Genomic DNA, 24792 nt, shown 5'->3' with positions numbered 1-24792 from the left:
CGTGTATACAGAACGAAATGTCGATACATCTGACCCGCCCAGTAAATGAGATAACAATGGCAAACACCTTCAGTAATGCAGAGATTTACAACAGTAATAATGTATTTCAGTACCTGGCAGTTTTTACCCGGCATTGTGGAATAAGATCTTTTTTTCAACAACAAATTATTTTGTGTGCTCAAAATGGTATAAAATTCAAATTTTGTGGTGCATGACAAGTTACGTTTCTAGGATGCCTGTCTGCGATCAGTTGACATCATATATACAGACGCTGCCCTACTTACGAACTAGATGGACGATCGTTCGTAAGTTGAATTTGTCCGTAAGTTGCTTTAGTGCTATATTTTGTGTGTTTAAGGTTCATATAAGTACGTTTAAGGCTTGTATAAGTAACCTGTATTGTTTTGTACTAAAAAATAAACTTTTCATAAAATAATATGCTCTATAAGAATGAATAAGATCGGGTTTAACCTACTTTTGGAAGATGCGCTTCAAGAGGTCCTCCTCCGAGGTAAAAAGTGGCCAAAAAAGCGTTCCAACCATTTTCTCAACCGCATCAATCTTTCTTATTCCACTTTCATTTCAAAAGAAACAGCTTGCCTCTTCTTTACCCTTTACACCAACCATATTGAATGGATGCACAGGATGTTAAACAATAAAAAAGTCATAGTTCTTAGCGCGCTAGAGATACAGTACAGTACACATAGTATGTTTACACACGAACTAGGAATTAGAAGCCGGATTTCTTCTTCGGGGTGGATGCTGGGTGACCTCTTACAACCATACTCTACTCGGAAAAAAGGTGCACACAATACAAAATCTAACTTACAGCAATGTCCGGATATTTTTCGACATTTCGAAAACAATGTTTCTACCGTTTTTCGTGAGTCGAATGGTCATAAGTAGGGGAGTGTCCGTAATGTTGGTTTGCTGTTGGTTTCTGTCACAGCATCATGGAAATGCAAAGATGCTATTGGATAACTTACTTCCAATAATCCATTTCTGTCCCTACAATCTGTTCATAATCTTGTTTACTTATTAAAACCTTGTGAGTTGGTGATTGTGTATTTTTTGTTCTGTGTTTATTCAATATGGCACCCAAAAAATATTTTAATAGGTGTACTTTATTTACGGGTTTCTATTCCCCAAAACCAGGCAAGTTGAACTTAAAATCACCACCTTAGAACGGATTAATGTTGTATCTCGGGGTCTACTGTATAACAAAAAAAAGAGAATGTGTACTTGGATTTCATTGGCGGGCCATAGTGGCATGCTTCAGCAAGCTGAAAGAAAATGGGCTCTGCCGAGGCCTGCTCTCACCAATAGTCAACCGGGGATAATGGATAGCAGCCACTTCGTGCAATTCATTTAGGGCAGCCAGAATGGCATGCTTCAGGAAAAAAGTGCGCTCTGCCAGTCCCAGTACGGTGCTTTATGAGATTTGGGACAACGAAATCGGGCTGCATGACTGCAGTTCATTTTGAACACAAATAGCACCGCTAAGCCTGACAAAAGTGCACTCTGCCGGTTTCCGCTCGAAACAGTATGTGACCGGTGATAATGGCTCACGGGTTCAGTTACCTTTTTTGTAGAGAGAATGGCAAAAAAGCCACCGTGCCCCAAAAAAATGGGCTCAGCCAGTCCCCGCACTTGCAGTAGAAGATGGATATTGAGATTCCGAACACATTACCATGAGTTTCTATCCCCAGCTATATGGCAATTTCCCTTTGCAATCCCCGCCTCAGAACAGATTAAATTCGTATCCCTGGGATCTACTGAAAAAAAATGATAGGGAACCAACCTTTCCATTTAAAATAACCATATGTTGAATGCTGTATGCCAAAGGGTCTTTCAAGCACAACCTTGCATTAGTTTTAAAATGAACCTCTGAACTCCAGTACGGAACAATGAAAGTATTCAATGGTGCTTTTAACAATCCTGTAACGCCCACACCACATGACTTTTGCTGTCAACCCAGAGGCTCCAGACGGATAAGGCGCAAGTGTAATTTACGGTGACGGCATCATTGCAGGGCGCCTCAACGTCGGGCTGTTTAGCCACCCACGCTATGCAAGTAGAATTGATGGGAGAGGAAGCTTGTGTAGGAGAGGGCTGGGTATTCACCATGAGCGAAGCGTGTCAAGGAAGCGCTGATGTCAGAGTGGCCAAGCAGAAAGTGTCGAGGACTCACTCGCTATCCGGACATGTCAGGTCACATTTGACGTCATCGAGGCATAGTGTACAACTTTTACAGATTCATTGTCATCATTTAGAACAGTAGTCCGCAACCACCAGGCCGCAGGTAGTTTGGTACCAAGCTGCACAACATATCGTTATTTTACTGACACTGCTACTTTTCAGACTGAAATTGAACTGGGGCTTTGAGGTGGTAGGTTTGAATGAAAATCGTTGTGGTTTAGACGCCTGGGCGCAATTTCCTTTCGGGCAATGCAATTGTCATGTTGGAAGCAAGGATTCCACCGAAGTAGCGTGAAGGATGAATCAAACCAAACTTTTGTGCTCAGCGCCAGCCTACTACGTCATACTAGGAAGAAGCACAACAAACTTGCGGCTATGGAAAAACATATGGCAACAGACAATGCACGTATCAGCGAACAGAACCCAAAAAACTGCAATTTGCCGATCTGTGCCCTTAGCAATAGTCGACCTGGGATAATCGATCAGGCAACAACCTTGCAATTCACTTAAAGCGGGTCCGAACAGCACGCCTACTGACAAAATTGACTTTGCCCCAGTTTGCATCTATACGGGATTGGGGATAATGGATCATGGCCACAAAAGTGCTGGGTTTTTTTTTGTAGAAATAACGGCAGAAAAAAGAGCTGACAAGCCTGACAAAAATGTGCTCTTATGGTCCGCGGTTCACAGCAATATGCAATTGGGGATTATGGATCGTGGGAACGTCGATGCAGGTCACTTTTTGGTGGAGAGAATAGCAAAAAAAGAGCCGCCAGGGCTGACAAAAATGCACTCTGCCAGCAAACCACTCACAGCAGTAGTCGATATTGGAATGGGCCACACAGTGCAGTTCATTTCAGTAATAGTCTAATGAGGATTGTGGATCACGACCAACACCGTACACGTTCTTTTAGGCAGGCCAGATTGGCATGCCTACCAACAAAAGTGCCTTCTTCCGGTGTTGTACAGAGACTTTTTCCCCCGCCGATAATTGTCCCCCCTAGCGGGAGCGTGTTCACGTCACTCGCCATCTGTCAGTAAAACCATAAAACCACTTCGTGTCTCACTTTTATCTCAGGTTATAGGAATGAACGAACAAAAATGTCACTAAAACCATTTTGTCTCGCATTTGTTGGGAATGTAATAAAACCGTAATGCATATTGTATATAGATCACTTCGCGAAAATGTCACTCAAATCAATATTTATCTCATTCGTTGGGAATGTAATAGAACGGTAATGCACATTTGAGCAAGTAGCATGTTTATTTTATCTTTTCTTTCAAATATCACTGAAAATGTTTTGTGCTCCACCATAAAGCTTATTATGCTAAAATGCACTGTCACATTATCAACAGATAAAACGTGTCTGCTTTCTTGTCATCATCGAATGATACGTAACACATGAATAAACTGTATGATACAGTGGAACCTCGGTTTTCGAACGCCTCTCAGTTCGAACAAATCGGTTCTCGACCAAAAATTTCGAGAATTTCTTGCTTCACTTTTCGTTCAAAAAATTGAAGTTCGAACGCCGGTACGCTAGGGTGCGATACTGAGCGGCGTACGGGTGTAGATTGCCCCCACCCCTCGTGAAGAACAGTTGTCACGTGACCGCGCACTTCTTTTTGCTTTCGTTTTGAATATCGGTGAACGGAGTGTTTTAACCCCTAATTATGCCTCGGATGAAGTTCGGTGCAAGCAGCAAATTTGCTACAGGTGAAAAAAGAAGAGTAGTGCGTACAACTATTGCATTTAAGAAAGAAATAATAGCAAAATATGAAGAAGGTGTGAGAGTTTCCGATCTTGCTATACATACAGCATGGCTTCTGCTGAGCACCACAAAGGTAAGAAATCCTATTCATAATTATTTTCTTTATCCTTTAACCGCTCACCACTTGTTGTGGAGACTTGGGTGCTAAATGACGGCCTGATTTTTTTATTTTTACATGTTCATGTTAGCGTAATCTTTCGTACGGAAGATTACGCTAACGCGAACGTACGATTAGCCTGGGTTAGCTTCATGCTTACGTTCATGTAAGCATTCACGGATTAAAACGATTTTACATTACTTTTAATGGGAAAAACGATTTTCGGTGATCGAACAAATCGGTTTTCGAACACGGTTCTGGAACGGATTATGGTCGAGAACCGAGGTTCCACTGTACTTGAATAAACAGATCCCGTGCGCACTCCCGCTAGGGAGGACAATTCTCAACGGGGGCACAATTCTCGGCACAACACCATTCCCCGCTTGCAGCTATATGGGATTGGGGATAATGTATAGCGACTAAACGAGTGCAGTTCATTTTATGCAAAAATAAAGTAAGGGCAAACAAAGAGTCGCCAGGCCTGACAAAAGCAATATGCAAAACGAGATATTGGATCGCTCTGGCATGAATGCAATTCACTTTTTGGGGGAGAGAACGGTAAAAAAAAGCTGCCTTTCCCGACAAAAATGCACTTCGCTAGCTACCCGTTCACAGTAGTAGTTGACCGGGGATATTGAAAGTGCAGTTCATTTGCGGTGGGTCACAAGGTCAAGCTCCAGCAGCCCAAACTGATAAAAAAGAGATTATACATCCAGTACACAGGCAGCAAGTCTTGAATTCTTATGTAAAATCTGATCAGATTATTGCCTGCATTTAAACATAGTCACTCTGTGTTTCTGAATGTGTAGGCATAATTTAAAAAAATACAAAAAAAAAAAAAAAAAGCAATGAGTTCATAAAGGTCATTAAAGCATTAATTGTAGTACAAAATAATCCTAACTTGCCACGGGACCAATTGAAGCATTGGTTCCCACGCTTTGATTAGAGCCTGTTGGATGAATCAGGCTCAGATGGCTGAGAAAGTCCATGTAGGCGTAAGCAAGAGAAATAATATTGTGACGGCTTTCAAATGGGGCATTTGGTGCTCTTTTCCAACCATTTAGATCGGTTCCATATGTCTCATACTTGTTTACTTGGAGAACTAATTGAGTGTAGATAGCTAGATGGATGAATCCAAAGACATACACGTACCTGATTGTGATGCAAATCCAAGATGTGAAGCTTAGATAGGTTTTCCAAGCCGGATATTTTTTGGATCCTGCAACAGAGAAATCAGATATTGCAGACTAATATTTAAAAACAAGGCACGAGGTTAGTACTACTAAACTACTAAATTTTGGTCACATTACATTACAATAACCATAGGTGATGTAGGCAAAACTTTATCAAAGAGACAGTGTGTAATAAGGACCGGACATAAAAGCTGGTGATAAACTCTGTGAGCAACAACTAAAGACTGAGCCAACTGAATACACCTGGAACAGCTTAAAATAACGAAATACTGGAGTTGGTCAGAGCTGGTGTATGCTGATAACTGCAGCAGCCAGCAAGAAAAAAATACGAATACTAGAAGATTCCAAGTGCAAAGAAGAATCTGTTAACGCGGAAGTGGTAAAAATCAAACAGATCGTAGAGAGAGCAAAACAGGAGCAAAAACACCGGAATAAATGGAGATTCTCATTTCGCAGACGCTCCAACGAAAGGCGACTAACAGGACAGCGTTTAAGTAGTGACAGGGAGCAATTTGTCAACGAGTTTCAGCTAGTGTCCATGGGCGGGGCAAATTGGGCGCCCTGGCAACCGTGACAAAAGCTGGCGCCACACGGCGGGGGCCAATTTGGCGCCATGGCAACCGTGACAAAGCAGCCAAGTAGCAAATATGACTGACAAGAAAAGGAAGCAGTGGAATGAAAGTGCTGGATAACTGAATTATGGATATCAGTGACGTTTTTGCGTATGACCAGTTGGGAAAGGTGAGAACACTGAAGGGCAAAGCAAGGTTTATTAACTCAGAGCAGCTAAAAATAACAATATCCACTAGCGGCGAAACATAGCCTGGGGTTTCGGGCAGTTGAAGTGTGCCATTGTGACCAGGCCAAAAATGAACTACAGTGTTTAGGTTGCAATCCACAGTCGACTATTGCTAAAAGCAGGGGCTGAGATAAGAAATTTGTTTTCTTGCTCTTCCTGCCTAGAATGACCAGCACCCATGCAGCCGTGATCCATTATCCTTAGTCGACAATTGCAGTGAGCGGGGCCCGGTGGTGCGCTCACCGTTGATTTGCAAATTTTTGCATATTGCGTGGGGTTCTGGTCCCCATTAACAGCAATAAACAAAGGATTACAGAACTGTTATATTAAAACTAAAGTTGGGGTGCGCAATTTGAAAACTTTAGGCTGAAATCATGACTTTAGGCAAAGAGTAACACATGATTTGCGTGCAATTACAAGACATTTCTTAGATGCGCTCAAATACACTCTTCTTTTTTCATCTTTTTAAGGGTTATTTCAGTCCCAAACAGGCCTGATAAAAGTAACATAAAAGCAGATAGGAGCAATGGAAAAAATAGCACAAGGGCTCTTTGAACTCAGATGGGCATCTTTAACACATACTTAATAGAGAAAATATCTAACTTTTAACTTCTTAAGGACATCTCAAACTACGCACTTCACCATTACTAAAGCAATTTACATCTCTCAGGGTAATAATACACACAAGCGTTTAAGACTTGCTATTTATGAGAGCAAATTTAAGATTTTTGGAGTGGCACAGAGTGCAAACTGTTGCCAAATTATGCTATATTTTGGACTCCACGCTTAAGACACTACCTGTTACAGGCTAAATTGAGGATCCTGAGGGAAGCGAGCGATTGGATGCCGTTCATGTCAAGCACGTGGTTGTCGTACAAGTTGAGAACGACGAGTTGCTTCAGGAGCAAAAGATGACTTATGTTGGAGATCAGATTGTGTTGCAGGTTCAGCACTTGCAGGTCCTCCATCACGCCCAACTCTGGACATTCATACATTCTGCGCCTGCGTGCAAGGAAGATTCATGCGGAGTGAAGCCACCCACCAAAACACTCCAGGTTTTGTTGATTGTGAGGGATTTGCTGAACCCTAGTGGACACTTTTCTCAATACTGTACTAAATAAATTGAAGTGTTCAGAAATATGTGTTCATTATTTCAGCTCATTTAGGTAGATATTTTTATAATATAAAGAGATGAAAAATGCCCAAGCTTAAAATATACAATTTCAAGACAGAAATAGAAATAAAACTGTGTTTCAAAAGATAGTTAAAATAAAAATAAATATTAACATAATTACTGAAAAAAATATACAATTGTAATACTGTAATAATGATAGATTATTATTAATAGTAGTAGTATAAATAATGAAAAATTAACAATTACAGCATTTATAAATATAACAATCCAAATTGGATACATTTTCAATTGTTATCCATTAAAAATTGATAATAATACTTTTTCTATGTAACATATGTGAACATAAATATTGAAAACATATACTGCAATAATAATCTTAGTAAATTATTAATACATTTGTTGGGTGTATCATCAAATATAAATATGATATTTATAATAATAAATGTTTTTTTAGCTTTGCTTTTTTTGTTTTCTTTCATTTCGTTTACTCTTACTAAATAATTGGTATATTTCAGTAATAATTGTAATATACTATTGTACCATTATTATTGATATGTATGCATAACATAAAATATAAACACAACAATAATAATAATTACATTAAATTAATAATATTATTATAAATACTTTTATTTTAACCTTGTTTTTGTGTAGTTTACTTTAAATAATTTATAGATATTTTTATGTATGTTTTGTTGTCTTAATTTACATTTTTATTATTTTTCTGCATATTTCACATGTTTTGTGTTTATTTAATTGTCTATTCTTACATGAAATCATTTAATAATTTCATTATTAATATACCTGTGTATGTTTTTGTTTTAATATGTATTATTTTTGGGATTTTATTCTTACTTTTTTACGATTTTATAATTCGTTCAATCATTTAAGTGTTTAATCATTTAACCATTTAATCATATATTTATTGATTTAGTTGGCATTTTGACCCTCAATATGAATATAATTCCGATTTTTATTAGCCTTTCTATGTAAAGCAAATCAAAAAAGCAGATAATATATTTAGATCTCACAACAGAACCCATGACAACTCACTGTAATAGAAAGAAGAAATGGTAAACAGCGCAACTAGATGGCTATGCATCCATTTAGACAACGTGAAAATTACCTGTCCAAGTCAATTTTATGAAGACTGGTCGCCACATTGTCCACATGGAAGTGATTGACGGGGAAATCAGATCTGGCAATGAAATGATCTTCTTCAACGCTACCTGGACACCACATGACTGTTAAGTACAAATACATTGAAAATTTTCATTTGAAAATTGAATTTTTTGGGTTGTTTTTACCTGTGGATTTGGGGGCGGTGCGATAGTACCTGGAGCCTGCACTATGATTTGGCCCGTGGGATTGGTTTTGGATCTTGTTTGATGTCAAAGGAACTGCTGGCAAAGTGCAAGAGCTTGCACCAAATAGATGTTCTTGATAATGGGAAAATGAGGAAGTTGGAGATTCATCATGATAAAATATGTATCACTTAAAATTTAGGCCTGTAATACATTTATACATGGAGTGAAACTTTAATAGCTGGATTAGGAAAATGGATTGGACAGCATGGGTGGCGAGTTCGAACCAAATATCGATATTATTGATACTAAGCAAATAGTTGGATCAGATCGATACTATTGTTCTGGGCTACATACCTCACTCCTCCACTAATTGTGCTCAAAGTGCCGCCTTTCAATGTAGAGACGCAGCCCTACTCTACCTCACCCAGTGCCCTCGGCTATTCTCTGCCTGAGTCGTGACTGACAGGCACACTTTAAGCACCTCTCCCTAACTGGCCAGCTGCTACATCCTGGCTGCCTGGCAGAAGAGAGGACCAGAAACTGAAAATGACATGTGCAACGCGTTGTGGACTTTTTGAAAACTAAAGAAGAAGACAATGTCAGGTGTAATTTGCGTGATAAAGTGGTCTCCTACAGTGGCAAACATAAACATGTGAAAAAAAGATAACGATAAATTTAAACATGTTACTAAACCTAAACAAAAACCTATACATTTGTTGTCACCATGGCAACTGAGCCAATGAGAGACAATTAACACTTTTTTACATTACTGATTTATTTTTTTCAAACATTGTTCAATGGAAAGCATTTTAGTTATCTAGTTGATATTATTATACAGTATTTCAGTAACATTGCAACTCTTTTAGTTTGACTTTGTTGGATTTTTTTCTGAAAGACTTTTTTCTGAAATATTTAAATATTTATTTTTATACCGTCAAAGTCTGCATTATTGTTTTTAAATCAAAAAGTGAAATCTTTTTGTGACTACAATATTTGTGCTGTATTTATCGTAATTATAAACTAACTAGAGAGGGGAAAGTTCAATTATTCAAGGATCATTACATTTCCAATCAAAAAGGATCGGTATCATATCAATCAATACTAACATGTATTTTCTTGGATCAAGTTGATACCAGAATTCCCAAGATTCCCCACCCTTATTGGACATACTTTTGGTTGTGGCACAAGTCCAAGGTATGCCAAACTTCCGATATATACATTTTGACTACAGCACCTAAAAAGTATCATTACTGGATTCATTATGTCGTTTTTCTACCTGAGTAAGGAGCACCATTTGCTGTAAAACTCAACTCGGTGTCCTTAAAAGAATTGTGAAAGGCCACCTGTAGGACGTGAAACAATAGTAAGTAATTTATAGATTGAACCCTATGATTCCTTATGTGTGGCTCACCATTCGCTGAGCTCGCTCTGGCAGCATTCTGCTCGTTTTTGGGCGCAATTTGCAGCTGTTAACCTGCAAGAGGAGTTTTGTTTCATTATTGTGTTTGAAATCAGGTATGTTTGTTTTGTTTTTTTATGTAATTTGCAGCTGCTAACCTGAGAGAAATGTTTTGCTCTGTCATTGTGTTTGAAATAGGGTGTGTTTATTTTGTTTTTGGACATAATTAGCAGTTGTTGACCTGTGATAATGTTTTGGGGATTTTTGTCATTGTGTGTGAAATCAGATGAGTTTATTTTGTTTTTGGACAGAATTAGCAGTTTCAGATTCAGATTTACTTTATTGTCATTCGTGTACACGTGTATACAGAACGAAATGTCGATACATATGACCCGCACAGTTTCCTTGAGTGTCAGATAGATAAGATTAACCATGTCTTCGTCGTTTTTGTTTTTTTTGTCATTGTGTATGAAATCAGATGAGTTTATTTTGTTTTTGGACAGAATTTGCAACTGTATTCCTGCAAGAAAATTTTAGTTTTGTCATTGTGTTTGAAATCAGGTGTATTTATCTTGTTTTTGGACATAATTAGCAGTTTTTAACCTGTGATCATGTTTTTTTTTGTCATTGTGTATGAAATCAGATGAGTTTATTTTGTTTTTGGACTGAATTAGCAGTTGTTAACCTGTGATAATGGTTTTGTTTTGTCATTGTGTATGAAATCAGATGAGTTCATTTTGTTTTTGGACTGAATTTGCAACTGTTTTCCTGCAAGAAAGGTTTTGTTTTGTCATTAAGTATAAAATCAGGTGTGTGTATTTTGTGTTTGGGTGTATTTTGCGGCTGTTTGGCTGCAAGAAAATTTTTGTTTTGTCATTGGGTTTGAAATCAGGTGGGTTTATTTTGTTTTTGGACATAATTTACAGCTGTGAACCTGCTAGAAAAGTTGAGTTTTGTAATTGTGTTTGAAATAAGGTGTGTTTATTTTGTATTCAACCTGCAAGAATTATTTTGTTTTGTCATTATGTTTGAAATCAGTGTTTATTTTGTTATCGTGACAATCTGTCCCTAATTTTGTGGTTTGATTGCTCACCAGACTTCTTAGTGCTGTTTTAAAATATTAAATGTAAAATCTGAGCAATACTGATCATTGAAGTGAGATACGCGTTTACCTTTTATTGAGGAATGTATAAATAAACTGGTAAGCAGAAAAAAAGTTATAAATTGAAAGCAATCCGATTCAATGTTGTTAAAAAATAGCGAATTAATAAGCAAGCAATTACCTGCCCACGTTAATTATGAAAAACGGTCCTTACATTTTAATTAATTTCAACGACATTAACAGCAAATGTATATCGTTTTAAAGCGCACTTTTAATAGTGTTCCCATTTTGAGTTGAATTTTGTTTTTGGTTTAAATGCAGGTTTTCTGTTGGCAAGTGCAAGAAGAACATCATTAAACTATTGATTCATTTGCGAGTTATGTTTGTTTTTGACGATTAGAAATAAACTTCAATGTTGTTACACAAACTGAGAACTTACCATTGGTGTGAGAAAAAGTAAATTATCATTGTTGTTCTTGTTTTTACGTGTGCGGTCCGACTCCATTTCTGTTTGTTAGCACCACACTAGCCTCGAGATTCTCTCGTTACAAACTTCCTAATGGAGAAAAAAAACGTCACATGAAATGCCCATTTTTGTTATTATTGTTCTTGGGAATCCACTCAGCTGTCCCTGACGCGTTTTAACCTGGGAAGAAAGATACAAAAACGCGAGGTAAGTTACCATGGCAACATTGTTACTATTGAGAGGGCGGACTTCCTGTATAGACCCTTCCATTTGTTTGTAAAAATCGTGACGTATGCGGTGGGCGGGGCTTAACCTGGAGGCAAAATAATACTTGCGCTGGTCAGAAGACAGAGGAAAAGAAAGCTGTCGTTGCTGGTGGTTGTCATCACGATGTGTGTTTGTGTCCCAGAATCCGGAAAAATTTTTAGTGATCGTAAATTGAAGTTTTACTGGATCCCAGCACAATTGGGAATTTGCATTGAAGTGACAAAATTGGACCAAGACATTCATCAAAAATGCTAATGCTTGCAGTGCACACATCATATCAAGTTAAAATAATAAATATTTATGATTGTTGCTATCAAGTCCATATTTCTTATCATATTGGCAAAATATCTTGTTGTTTTCTTAGCTCCAGGTCACTTTTAGCAACGCGTTGTGGACTTTTTTAAAAACCAAAGAAGAGGACAATGTCAGGTGTAATTTGCTTGATAAAGTGGTCTCCTACAGTGGCAAACATAAACATGTGAAAAAAAGATAACCATAAATTTAGACATGTTACTGAATCTAAACAAAAACCTATAAATTTGTTGTCACCATTGAAACTGAGCCAATGAGAGACAATTAACACTTTTTTTGCATTACTGATTTTTTTTTCAAACATTGTTCAATGGAAAGCATTTTAGTTATCTAGTTGATGTTATTATACAGTATTTCAGTAACATTGCAAATCTTTTAGTTTGACTTTGTTGGATTTTTTTCTGAAAGAGTTGTAATAGAAATACTTATATTTATGTTTATACTGTCAAAGTCTGCATTATTGTTTTTAAATCAAAAAGTGAAATCTTTTTGTGACTACAATATTTCTGCTGTATTTATCGTAATTATAAACTAACTAGAGAGGGGAAAGTTGAATTATTGGTGACAAAATTGGGCCGAGACATTCATCAAAAATGCTAATGCTTGCAGTGCACAAATCATATCAAGTTAAAATAATAAATATTTACGATTGTTGCTATCAAGTCCATATTACTTATCATATTGGCAAAATATCTTGTTGTTTTCTTAGCTTCAGCTCACTTTTAGCTTGAAGCCTAAATGCTAATGGTAGCCTTGTAAACACTGCAAGGGTCGAAAATAAAAACAGCCACACCTTGCAATCAATCATTGGGCACACAATAAAAGTATTTTTTTGTATCCATTTAATTACAGTATTCGTGTTTTTATTGCTTATTTCTTAGGAGAAGCATCTCTTACATGCTAACAGTTAGCGTAAGCTAAGGAAATAACAAGATCATTTGCTGATATAATAAGTACGACCCGTTTTTGACCACCGACCACGTTCTGATCTCTTGTCCCGGCTAACGACCCGTTTTTGACCACGACCACGTTCTGATCTCCCGTCCCGGCTAACAACCCGTTTTTGACCACCGACCACGCTCTGATCCCAGCTCCGGCTATCGACACGTTTTTCCCGTTTGACCACGCTACGATCTCCCGCCCGGGAGATCCACTTCCGCATTCTGAACACGCTCTGATCCCATGAGCAGCTTGCTTCCATCGTCCAGCGAGCACCGGATCGCTGGCGTTATTTTTTCCTCTATATCTCAATAAACTTGTGAGTAGACGTTACGCACCTAGGTCCTCCTCCTGTTCTGGCTCTGACACCTGTAAAACTTAAATTTACAGTCACTATCATCTTATATCTGATTCAGGCACACAAGCACACAACATGATATTTTACCACCGAACTAGCAAACAAAAGCTTGTTTTTTTTAGTGTGCCTCCAGCTTCGACTATGATGAAGCCTAAGGCACACTAAGCCATGAAAGGTTCTATACTTTTAAAAACAAAAGAAGACGTCAGGGCCCGGCACTAAATTTATAAATCATTCGAAAACTTTGCATTTTATCAGTGAGCTGGATCTTGTTTAATGTAATTTACTATGAAAGTCTAAAGCAGATATGGTCAGATAATTCTCAAATTTCAAGCAAATCCAAAATAATCAGAATCAATGCACTGACAAAAACCGAAGAAAAATTAGAAAATGATGGTGACTTTTCAAACGAAAACAGTGTGAAGAAGTAAACCCTTGCTACTCTGTACTTAATACTACTACTGCTGATTGAAAAATCATTCCGTGATCTATTATTCCTAATCGCATATTGCTGTGAGCCAGGGGGCCGGGAAAGCGCACTTTTGTCTGGCCTGGTGCCTTTTTTGTTTGCTGTTCTGGCCACCAAAAAGTGAACTTCATTTGTGTGGCCCCGATCCATTATCCCATGACTGCATATTGCTGAAAGCAGGAAACAGCATAACACACTTTAGTGGGGTCTGACTGATCTTTTTTTGCCGTTATTGTATTTCGTCCTGGGCAGCACGGCGGCGCAGTGGTTAGCGCATGTGCGGCACAGTTCAAGTCATGGGAACCTCCTGCGTGGGTTCAAATCAAGCTCCAGACTTCCTGTGCGGAGTTTGTATGTTCTCCCCGTGCTTGCGTGGGTTTCCTCCGGGCACTCTGGTTTCCTCCCACATTCCAAAAAACATGCATTTCAGGTGAATTGGCCGGTCCAAATTGTCCCTAGGTGTGAATGAGCGAGTGAGTTGTCTGTCCCCGTGTGCCCTGCGATTGGCTGGCAACCAGTTCAGGGTGTCCCCTGCCCACTGCCCGATGATTGCTGGGATGGGCTCCAGCACCCCCACGACCCTACTGAGGATAAGCAGTGCAGCTAATGAGATGAGAATGAGATGAGATTTCGTCCTAAAATGAACTGCAATCATACGGCTGTGTTGCAGAAACTGTCAGAAGGCACTTTTGTCGACAGGTGTGCCGTTCTCGCTTGCCTAAAAAAAATGCACGGTCGTGGCTACAATCTATTATACCCGGTTGACTATTGCTGAGAGCAGCAGCTTGCAGAGCACTTTTTTAGATTTGGGCCGGAAACGTGCCATTGTGACGTGCCCAAAATGAACGCCACCATTTTGGCCACAATTTATCATCCCCAGTTGACTATAGCTGAGAGCAGGGGCCGAGAGATTCAATTTCTGTCTTGCATAGCGTTTTTTTCTCGTTCTTTCCACCTACAATGAACAGCACCCATGCGGCCGAATGCCATTATCCCAGTCAACTATTGCTGTGAGCGGGGGCAATCAGAGAAGATGTTACAAATGCAAAGCTATTTAGCGGATTTTTGCATATTGCCGGGGGGGCGGTCTGGTCCCCATTTATCATGATGAGTGAGCGATTACATTATATATGTATATGTGTATATATATATATATATATATATATATATATATATATATATATATATATATATATATATATATATATATATATATATATATATATATATATATATATATATATGCCAAAGATTTGTGCCAGTGTATAACCACGACTATATAAATACAATATTTATTCTTTTTTTGTAGTAATTTTTCTTTTAAGTATTTTATTACAACCATGAGTCTCACATCTAAACTCGTTGGAAACAATGTCCACTATATTGTAATCAATGACAATCAAGACAATTTTATTATTTTCTATTCTTATCTATTCTATTTTATATGCACATTGTTAACTGGTACACCAGAGTTCTGAAGTAACAGCCACAATATTGATAATTATAAGTTAGCTAGTTGCATATTAGCCTTAAAAATAATTACTGACTCCCAAGCATAATTATAGCCTTTGCCAAGTTTTTCCCTTTTGTGGAAAATGACATCCAGATTTATCAAGGCGCATCCCACACACAATCTATTTGTGAAAGAACCACACGTCACCACATATATAAAAAAGCAACTGCCTGTCAAGCGTTTCCATGGCATTAACCGTATTAGCGGACTCCAGTGTCAGTTTGGGCCCGAGCCTCTTTAAAGGTACAGTGTGTAATTGTTTATGACTAGATGCCTCTGTTTGGTGTTTTGCAACTGAAAATATGTGTTGAAAAGCACAAGGAAGAATACAAACTACGAGACTCAAAGCAACCAAAGGACACATCTTTATTGTCCCTTACATTTATTGCCTAGCTTTTCACTAAGAAAGAAAAAGGAGAACAAGTAAAGGAAAAAGGAAATAAAAGAAGAAAAAAGGGGAAAATAATGAAGAAGAAACACAAGAAAAAAGAAAAGAAAAGAAAGAAGAACAAAAGATGAAAAAAAAAGAAACTGAAAAATGAGGGGAAAAAAGGGTGGATTAAATGTAAAAAGAAAAGGAACTATGAGAAGGAAAAAAGAAAGAACGCCAGAAAAAAAGGAAAAAAGAGAAAAATCAAAACAAAAAAGAATACTTAAAAGTAGCAAAAAATATATTTTATTCAAACAATGTTTTCGATATGTTCTATTTTTTCTGTTTTTTGTGTATGAAAACAAAAAAAAATGTGCAAAAGACAGAAAAGAATAGCCTTGGCAGCAAGATGGCAGCCAATAATGTCAGTTTCGTCCTGGTGAGACTCATCTTATGTCAAATAAATGCTTCTTGATCGCCAAGTTTTAAAAAAAAATGCATGTTTACATTATAGGTTATATATTATTGATAATTATTCTAATCAGTAAGGTTTGGTTTCCCACCAAGAAGCCCTAAATAGTACTCCCTGTCCCTTTAAGTCCTGTTGCACGAGCCCCTGAAGGCGCCGATTCGATTCATTTATTACGTTTTGCTCATTAAGTGTCCCTAGGTGCTCTTATGTGAAGGTTTGACATTTAAGTCTTTATTGGAAAAAATACTTGACATTTCCCTATTAGGTGTGCTCCTTTTCTTCACACAAGAAACAGGTTAATAGGTTACAGCTTGACCGAAACTTTCTTGTGGTCACTAGTCATTTATTCATTTTGTATTTCCTTTGCTTTCCAGGAAATCAAGATTACATAACAGGAAAGGTCAGTGAGGCAAAAGATGGGCACAATATGCGAGGGATAAAAGGAAGTCCAGTATGTGCATATGAGAACTGAGAATAGTAGTCGGATGTGTAGCCAGTAGTCAATTTTCAGGACTGACTTGTGTCATGATTTTGAGACTGATCTGATTCCTTACTTCAAGGATCTTCCACCTTTTTGAAGCAGGAAGCTGCTTTTGGTTAATGATTAGCATGAAAGGATACCGGTTTGCAGTGTTGGTTGCGTTACTGCAAAACAAGAGTTTCGTTACCATCGGATAACTGATACCAAAGGTAGTGTGTTACATCGTTACTCTGAAAGTAACTATCTACAGCGGCTTGTGAAACTATTTGGCCCCCTTGAACTTTGTGATCTTTTGCCACATTTCAGACTTCAAACATCACGATATATAAGTGCAATTACTTGTGAAGAATCAACAATAAGTGGGACACAATCATGAAGTGGAACACACTTTATTGGATATTTTAAACTTTTTTAACAAATAAAAAACAAATAAGCGGGTTATTTAGCCCCGTTGAGTTATACTTTGCAGTGCCACCTTTTGCTGCGATTACAGCTTCAAGTCGCTTCAGCTATCAGTTTTGCACATCAAGAAAATGATATTTTTGCCCATTCCTCCTTGCAAAACAGCTCGAGCTCAGTGAGGTTGGATGGAAAGCTTCTGTGAACAGCAGTTTTCAGTTCTTTTCACAGATTCTCAATTGGATTGAGGTCTGGACTTTGACTTGGCCATTATAACACCTTGATATGTTTTTTGGTGAACCTTTCCATTGTAGCTTTTGCTTTATGTTTTGGATCATTGTCTTGTTGGAAGACAAATCTCCGTCCCAGTCTCAGGTCTTTTGCGGACTCCATCAGGTTTTTTTCCAGAATTGTCCTGTATTTGGCTCCATCCATATTCCCATCAATTTACACCATCTTCCCTGTCCCTGCTGAAGAAAAGCAGGCCCAAACCATGATGCACAGTTCAGGGTATACCCTGCCCACTGCCCGAGGACAGCTGGGATGGGCTCCAGCACCCCCACGACCCTACTGAGGACAAGCGCTGCAGATAATGGATGGATGAAGATTATATATATATATATATATATATATATATATATATATATATATATATATATATATATATATATATACACTGTATATCTGAAGCTGTGTAAAGGTTAGAATTTTCGCGGTTATACCATGTAATCTCTCATGTGTGTCAGTTTACCTTTTTATAATCAGGCGTATTGTTACATTTTGAAATGGTGTAAAAATTATTGGTCCAATTTGCATTGGAAACACACATCCAAACAGTCAGACACACAACCCCTCCATTCCTCCAAATTACATTGTACACACAAAGTGGGGCAGTGTGTACGACATGTGGTTCAAAGAATGAGTCAGTCTGCCCACCAGCTGTGAGCCTCGCTCGCCATTATATAGTGATTCGGAAGATTTCATGCAGGGATTGTGACGGCAAACAAAACTATTACGAGCGATTGTCGCCGTTGTTGGGCTTTAGGACAAGGAATAGCTCGGAACAGTGCAACGGTCAATGCAGCCAGCGTGAAAAAACAGTACAAAGACCTTTTTCCGGGGTCAAATGGACAATTTTACAACCACATAACCAAGTCCTTGAGCCCCCATGGAACAAAATAGTGTTTGGTAATATTGTCATATTGTATTGTACAGTATAAAAGAGGATCTGTGTCGAACAGCATCACTTAAAAATGGTAAAAAAAAATACATTTTCCACAATGCCTGTACGATTTTCGGAAATGACAGCTCAGAGTGATATCAGTGTTACCTGCTCAAAAGTGATTTGTATACGGCGTGCATTACCGTTCGATTACATTCACAACAAATACAAAGACGGAATGGTTTAAGTTGTATTACATTCCCAACAAATGCAAGACGAAGTGGTTTTGGTTATATGTTCGCCATTAAATTCCCTAAAAGTGATATCAAAGTGAGATAAAACGAGGTAAAAGTGGTTGTAGTAGCAAGGGGGTGCATTTCTCGGCATAACACCGGGCTGTAGAAATCATAACCGCTCAAGACACAGTCCCGTGAAAATCAAGATTTCAAGCTATGGCACCGAAGAAGCCAATGTGTTATTATTGTAATAGTTTTTCATTTTTATTTTATTATCTTGTTATGAAATGAAAAGAAATGTCAAGAAATAAAAATGGATTAAGACGAGGTCACTACGGTGACGGGGATCCATGTCCACCCCTTGACGTCTCGAGCACAACTGACGTGTGCTTGGCAAATCGCGCTGTATATACGCGTTTGACTGTCACACGCGTAACACGCTAATTTCACGTAATAACACCGCGATACAGGCGCAGAACATGCTATGACCGTGCTCCACCCACGATTACCCGCTGAAATTTCGCGTCCTACCCATGTGTAACCACGCCCTGACTGCGGCCAGAGCACGTCGTTCCGTGTCATGTCCGCGTCATTACCTCGTGTGCCGCCCGCGGTTAACACGTGGTCTAAAGTTTTGAGCAGCGCAAAACTTTTTCACGCGGCCATCCGCGTGTGAATTTCCGACCGCGTGTAAAGCACTGCTGTATCTCGTCTGTATGGCGATCTCAAAGCGTCCAACAGCGTCTGCTTCACAGGCAGAAATTTCTGGCCGTGATTCAGACGCAAACGGCTGTGTGACCGGGCCCTTACACAAAGTCTCTTACCGGGTAGCCGACAACTATTTAAAAAAAACATATATCTTTCGTTTAATTTTTTTTTTAAATTTATTTCTTTCAAATCAAACGTTTGCTTTATTCCGATTTCGAAATCCTCGTTCGGTTTGGAAATTTCTGAATTTCCGTTCGTTAGGTAATTTGCATACTCGGCAGCCAATCAGAGGCCTGAATCGAATAACTTCCTGCAAAATCAAACAGATCAGGCCAAAAAATAAAACAGGATCAAACACAGGCAAATTCACCGAACTAGGCATTTCACACAGAGTTTAACAGGAGTCTTGCAGACGCTCTGACAACTAACAGCTCAAAGGACCGGGTTTCAGTACTCCCAGTGAGCAATCTGTCAACGCGTTTCAGCTGGTCCCCATGGGCGGGGCCAATTGGGTGCCGTGGCAACCGTGACAGAACCTGGCACCACACGGCTGGGACCAATTGGGCACCATGGCAACCGTGACAGGTACATCCACGTCCAGCTACAGCAACCTCCCCATGTGGAGTTTGCATGTTCTCCCCGTTTCCTCCGGGGGTTTCCTGGCCGGTCGAAATTGTCCCTAGGTGTGAATGAGCGAGTGAGTTGTCTGTCTCTGTGTGCCCTGTGACTGCCTGGCAACCAGTTCAGGGTGTCCCCTGCCCACTGCCCGAAGACAGCTGAGATGGGCTCCACCACCCCCGCAACCCTACTGAGGATAAGCAGTCCAGATAATGGAATGGAATGGAATATTATATATGTGTACTGACTTATATTCAATGCAACTGTCACATTTGTGACTTGAATTATTAATAAATTCAGAGTTACTTTACATGGAAGAATGGTTCGTTTGACTTTACCTACCAATTACATTCAGTTTACATTTATAGATGACATCAGGCCCTTGGAGGACAGCCGTTACGCTGATGGGGCCCTCAGTGAAAATGAGTATGACACCCCTGTGATAAAGACTTTGAGCATAGTATATTGAAAAATCATGTGTTTTTTTTAAATAGCTCTGAACCTGAAACCCTTTCAAGGCCGACAAATGTCAGTTTTGTGCCATTATCAGTACAGGGCAGAGTACACTTAGATTTTCCACATTGTTTACACTCTTAACATGTAATGGACTTTCCCTTAACCCACAACTGAGTCAGTTGGAAACCAACAAGGACACACACCATGTCTACCTAAGCATCAATTATAAGCTTTTTTCCCCTTTTTTTAAAGATCTGGTTTAGGAAAAAGAAAATGTTATAGATTTAATAGAGCAAATAAAGCAAACCACATGTTTCCATATATGACCGATAGATACTGCAAGACACAGATTAAACTATTTATAAGTTAATCACGCATAACAAAGAGTTGGACAGTGACATGCTATGGCACTGGTGTCACAACTTCTGCAAGACTGAACATCCGAAGAAACGCGCTTGTCTAAAGGAATAGCAGTGACATCATCTGTTAAAGGCACAGCATGTTTAAGAGCAGGAAAATCTGCACAGTATGCAAAAAATGTGTTAAGTAGACAGTTTGTGTTATTTGACCACTATACGTCTCTATTTTGTGTTGTGCAACTAAAAACGAGTTCAAAAAAGCACAAGGTGTCCCAAGAGCACATTTTTTCTTATGATATTTGTCCAGCCTTTAACCCGGAGCTTCAAGATGCCAGACATTCATGCAAGCTCCCTCTAGGTAAGCCTCATGTTGTAAAATACATACAAATTAATTGCCCTGTGAGTGTTCTAAATATGCACATCTAAATTATAGTTAATGTGTTTTCACTTAATATTCAAATAAATATTGTGTTTTAAAGGGATGTAGTTTGCCCATCCCTGGATTAAACTGTCAGTTTAGGTAACATGACAAAATTGCTTATAAAACCAACAATAACCACTTGTAACAGGTGCTGGGATTCAATTTTCGATCTTTTTTTCGACGGATGGTATGCCTCTGGATTATTGTAATGAAAAGAGTGTGCCTTGGCTCAAAAAAAGTTAACACTGATCTAGTCTGGCTCTATTAAACATTAAGGGTGATTAAGGGGATTTTTTTCTAACCTCTAAATCTGATTGGCTAAACAAAGGAAGATGCTTTCTATTGCCACCAAAATTGGTCCTCTCCACCTGATAAACTAGCTATGGAGGCACATGTGGGTCTCTGGAGCTCTCTAGTCCCTGGTCCTTTTTCAAAAATATCTGATGTAAAAATATATGGTTTATGTAGGACAGATCCGTACGGTAAAAGCAGTTTTTATAACGTACACAGCATGGCGGAAAGTATCATGTAAAGTGAAGTGGATCGGGCCTCAATTATTACAGTTGTGCAATAAAAAGATTAACTTTAAAATTATAATTTGACAGTAGAGAAGTTATTTGTAGAAAAAGAAACATTTATAAAGTGTAGTTCAACAAATACGAGCCTACAAATTGGGTTTGTTCCTGTGTAATAAATAAATGAGTCAAGTTTTCTACTTTGCGGGTTTTGTCTATCGCAGGACCTCTCTGGAACGCAATGCCCTGCATAAAACAAGGGATTACTGTTAATAGATGCAAAGAGCACGCTCCCCTACTAACAACCATTCGATTTACGAAAAAGGGTTGATACGGTCATTTTTTTCGGGACGTCGAAAAATATCCGTACATTGTTGTAAGTTAGATTTTGTATTGTGTGCACCTTTTACTGAGTGGAGGAAAGTACTGTAGTGCTTCTTTCAGCCACTACCCGCGTGTGGCGCTGTGAGAGTCAAGTCAAGTCATGTTTATTTGAAAAGCCCTTTATTACAAGGAGTGTCTAAGGGCTGCATAGACCACAGATTATTGCAAACTACAGACTGTTATTGCACCATTCCCTGATCTAAGAGGTCAACAGCATCCATCCGGAAGAAAAAAAAATCCGCTTCCTCTTCCTAGTTCATGTGTAAACATTTTATACTGTCTATACATTCTCCAAAGTGTTTTAAGAACTTTGACGTTTTTCATGTTTAATATCTCGTGCATCCATTCAATATGGTTGGTGTAAAGTATAAAGAAGAGGCAAGCTGTTTCTTTTCATACGAAAGTGGAATAAGAAAGCTTGATGCATCTGAGAAAATGGTTGGATCGCTTTTATTTGGCCACTCTCTTACACAGAGGAGAAACTCTTGAAGCTCATCTTCCAAATGTGAGTTAAATGTAACTTTATTTATCTTTATTGAGCATATTATTCTATGAAATGTTTATCTTTCAGTACAAATAAAGACAGGTTACTTATAGAAGCCTTTAACATAAACCTTAAACATGAAAAATATAGCACTAAAGCAACTTACAAACAAATTCAACTCACGAATGATCATCTCGTTGGGCAGCGGCTGTACTTATAGATTTTATACCAAAACCATGTACGATTCCCTCACATTTAGCATGTTTAAGTATTTGGGATTATCTTTAAAATTTAGGTCACAAGTTAATTAATGAAAAATTGACCAATTATAGGTAGTGACATGTTTCAATATTAAAAAGATAATTCAAATCAATAGGCATACAAATAAAAATGACTTGACCGAGCATAGACAATAAACAGGATTATTGTGCGATTTAGTCTGCATACCTGTCAACCTGTACGTTTTTGCCGTACAAAGTACGTTTATTAAGCATTTTAAGACGTTTACGACGTACAAGAAAATCTGTGCGGAAAAAACGCAAATTTGTCAATTATGGGTACCATCCGGTATACAGCGACTATCACGAAACGGCATATCAATCAAGTCAAACTAGTTCGGTATCGTTTTTTTCCTTGCAAACGAAGCGAGCGGTTTGATGCTACTGTGCGCATGCGTCTGCCGCCTGGGGATTTCCCATCATGCATCATTCAACATCGGATTTCATGTGGTAGTTGTGTAGTGGAACGAAGTCTGTCTCTTTTTAGAGAACCGGCTTTTCGGCTCAACTCATTAAAGAGAGCCGGCTCTCAAACGGCTCACTTGCTTTGATGCATTATATTACGAATGATTATGTTGTATAAAGAAGTTAAGAAAAAATTAAGTATAAAAGGAGAAAATGAAAAAAGACAGGTTTGTGGTTATCCCGTTAATCAGTATATTACCAACGATAATTTAATGCAGAAAATGAATTCATAATTTGAATAAGAAAATGTATTATTCTCCTTAATTATATTTCCATTTATTTTTTCCTTCTACGGCGAACGTCCAAGCTACTTCATTTTTTAACTTTTTTTATAATAAACCTCATTCATGTCGAGCAACTCAGTATCTCACAACAAAATGTTAAATAACAATACAGTGGGACCTCGCTACTTCGCAGTTCCACGTTCGCGGGTTCAGAGCTTTGCAGGTCTAAAAAAATAAATAAATAAATAAAATAAAATAAATTTTAAAAAATTTGAAAAATGGTTTTGTTTTTTTTAAGCATTTTTGAAGGGGCGTCGCTACTTCGCAGAGTTTCACTTTTCGCGGGTTGTTTTGGTCCTCATTAACCAGGTCTAAAAAATACCGTATTTTCCGCACTATAGGGCACACTGTGTTATAAGGCGCACCTTCAATGAATGATATATTTTAAAACTCTTTCCATACATATTATAAGGCGCTATAAGTGTATGCTGGTTTAAGATCATGTAATTGTGCAATTTTGTAGTTGTAATCCTGTGCAGTCCTTCGAGACATTTTTGAGATTAAGGGCATCATAAATAAATGTGACTTGACTTGGCTACAGTAGAGGATGTAGTTACGTTAATGAACCTTTAGATGGTGCCGCACTAAAGGGAATGTCAACAAAACAGTCAGATAGGTCATCTCATTAGCCGTACCGCTTATCCTCATTAGGGTCGCGGGGAGGCTGGAGCCCATCCCAGCCATCTCCAGGCAGTGGGCAGGGGACACCCTGAACTGGTTGCCAGCCAATCGCAGGGCACACAGGGACAGACAACTCATTCGCTCATTCACACCTATGGACAATTTGGACCGGCCAATTCACCTGAAATGCATGTTTTTGGAACGTGGGAGGAAACCGGAGTGCCCGGAGGAAACCCACGCAAGCACGGGGAGAACATACAAACTCCGCACAGAAAGTCTGGAGCTGGATTTGAACCCACGACAGGTTCCCATGACATGAACTGTGCCGCACAAGCGCTAACCACTGCGCCGCCGTGCTGCCCCCAGATAGGTCAGTCAAACTTTATTAATAGATAACAAACACGCTTTCCACAACTCCATTCACTCCCAAAATGAATAAACAGCTGTTTTATTATTTTCTCTGAGGTAAAGCATTTTCGTGACACATCTATAACATCTTTGAACAACAGCAAGGCGTAACATTTTACTTTTCCTCCATTTAGTCAACACGCAAAAAAACATCTGATACTGTTATCGTAAATTAAACGTTAGTGCAATCGCAATACAGTGACACTCGTAATGTGCAAAAACAACAAGTGCAAAACAATAACAATAAAGCAATAACATAATAACTGTAAAATGTAAAACGTAAACACACACCAAGTAGGACCACCTCTGAATTCTTTAATGTTAAGTTCCCATGCCAGCGCTGT

The 24792-nt window shown here is 38.6% G+C and overlaps 1 protein-coding gene across 1 annotated transcript in view; it reads right to left on the bottom strand.

Moving 5' to 3' along the window:
• Window positions 1-14640, bottom strand: part of lrrc49 (leucine rich repeat containing 49) — a 48149-nt gene extending 33509 nt beyond the window's left edge. Inside the window, exons 1-7 of the mRNA XM_088333347.1 lie at window positions 14572-14640; window positions 9914-9976; window positions 9779-9845; window positions 8503-8634; window positions 8322-8424; window positions 6859-7062; window positions 5221-5287 (exon numbers count right to left, since the gene is read on the bottom strand). Of these exons, the coding sequence (XP_088189473.1) occupies window positions 5221-5287; window positions 6859-7062; window positions 8322-8424; window positions 8503-8634; window positions 9779-9845; window positions 9914-9976; window positions 14572-14640 (705 nt within the window). The remainder of the gene's footprint in view (window positions 1-5220; window positions 5288-6858; window positions 7063-8321; window positions 8425-8502; window positions 8635-9778; window positions 9846-9913; window positions 9977-14571) is intronic.
• Window positions 14641-24792: the final 10152 nt, after the last annotated feature.

Source organism: Urocampus carinirostris, chromosome 4 (assembly GCF_059441175.1).
Source record: "Urocampus carinirostris isolate Australia breed hairy pipefish chromosome 4, RoL_Ucar_1.0, whole genome shotgun sequence".
In the NCBI taxonomy this organism is placed as follows: Eukaryota; Metazoa; Chordata; class Actinopteri; order Syngnathiformes; family Syngnathidae; genus Urocampus; species Urocampus carinirostris.
This window is presented reverse-complemented; position numbering and strand designations above follow the sequence as displayed.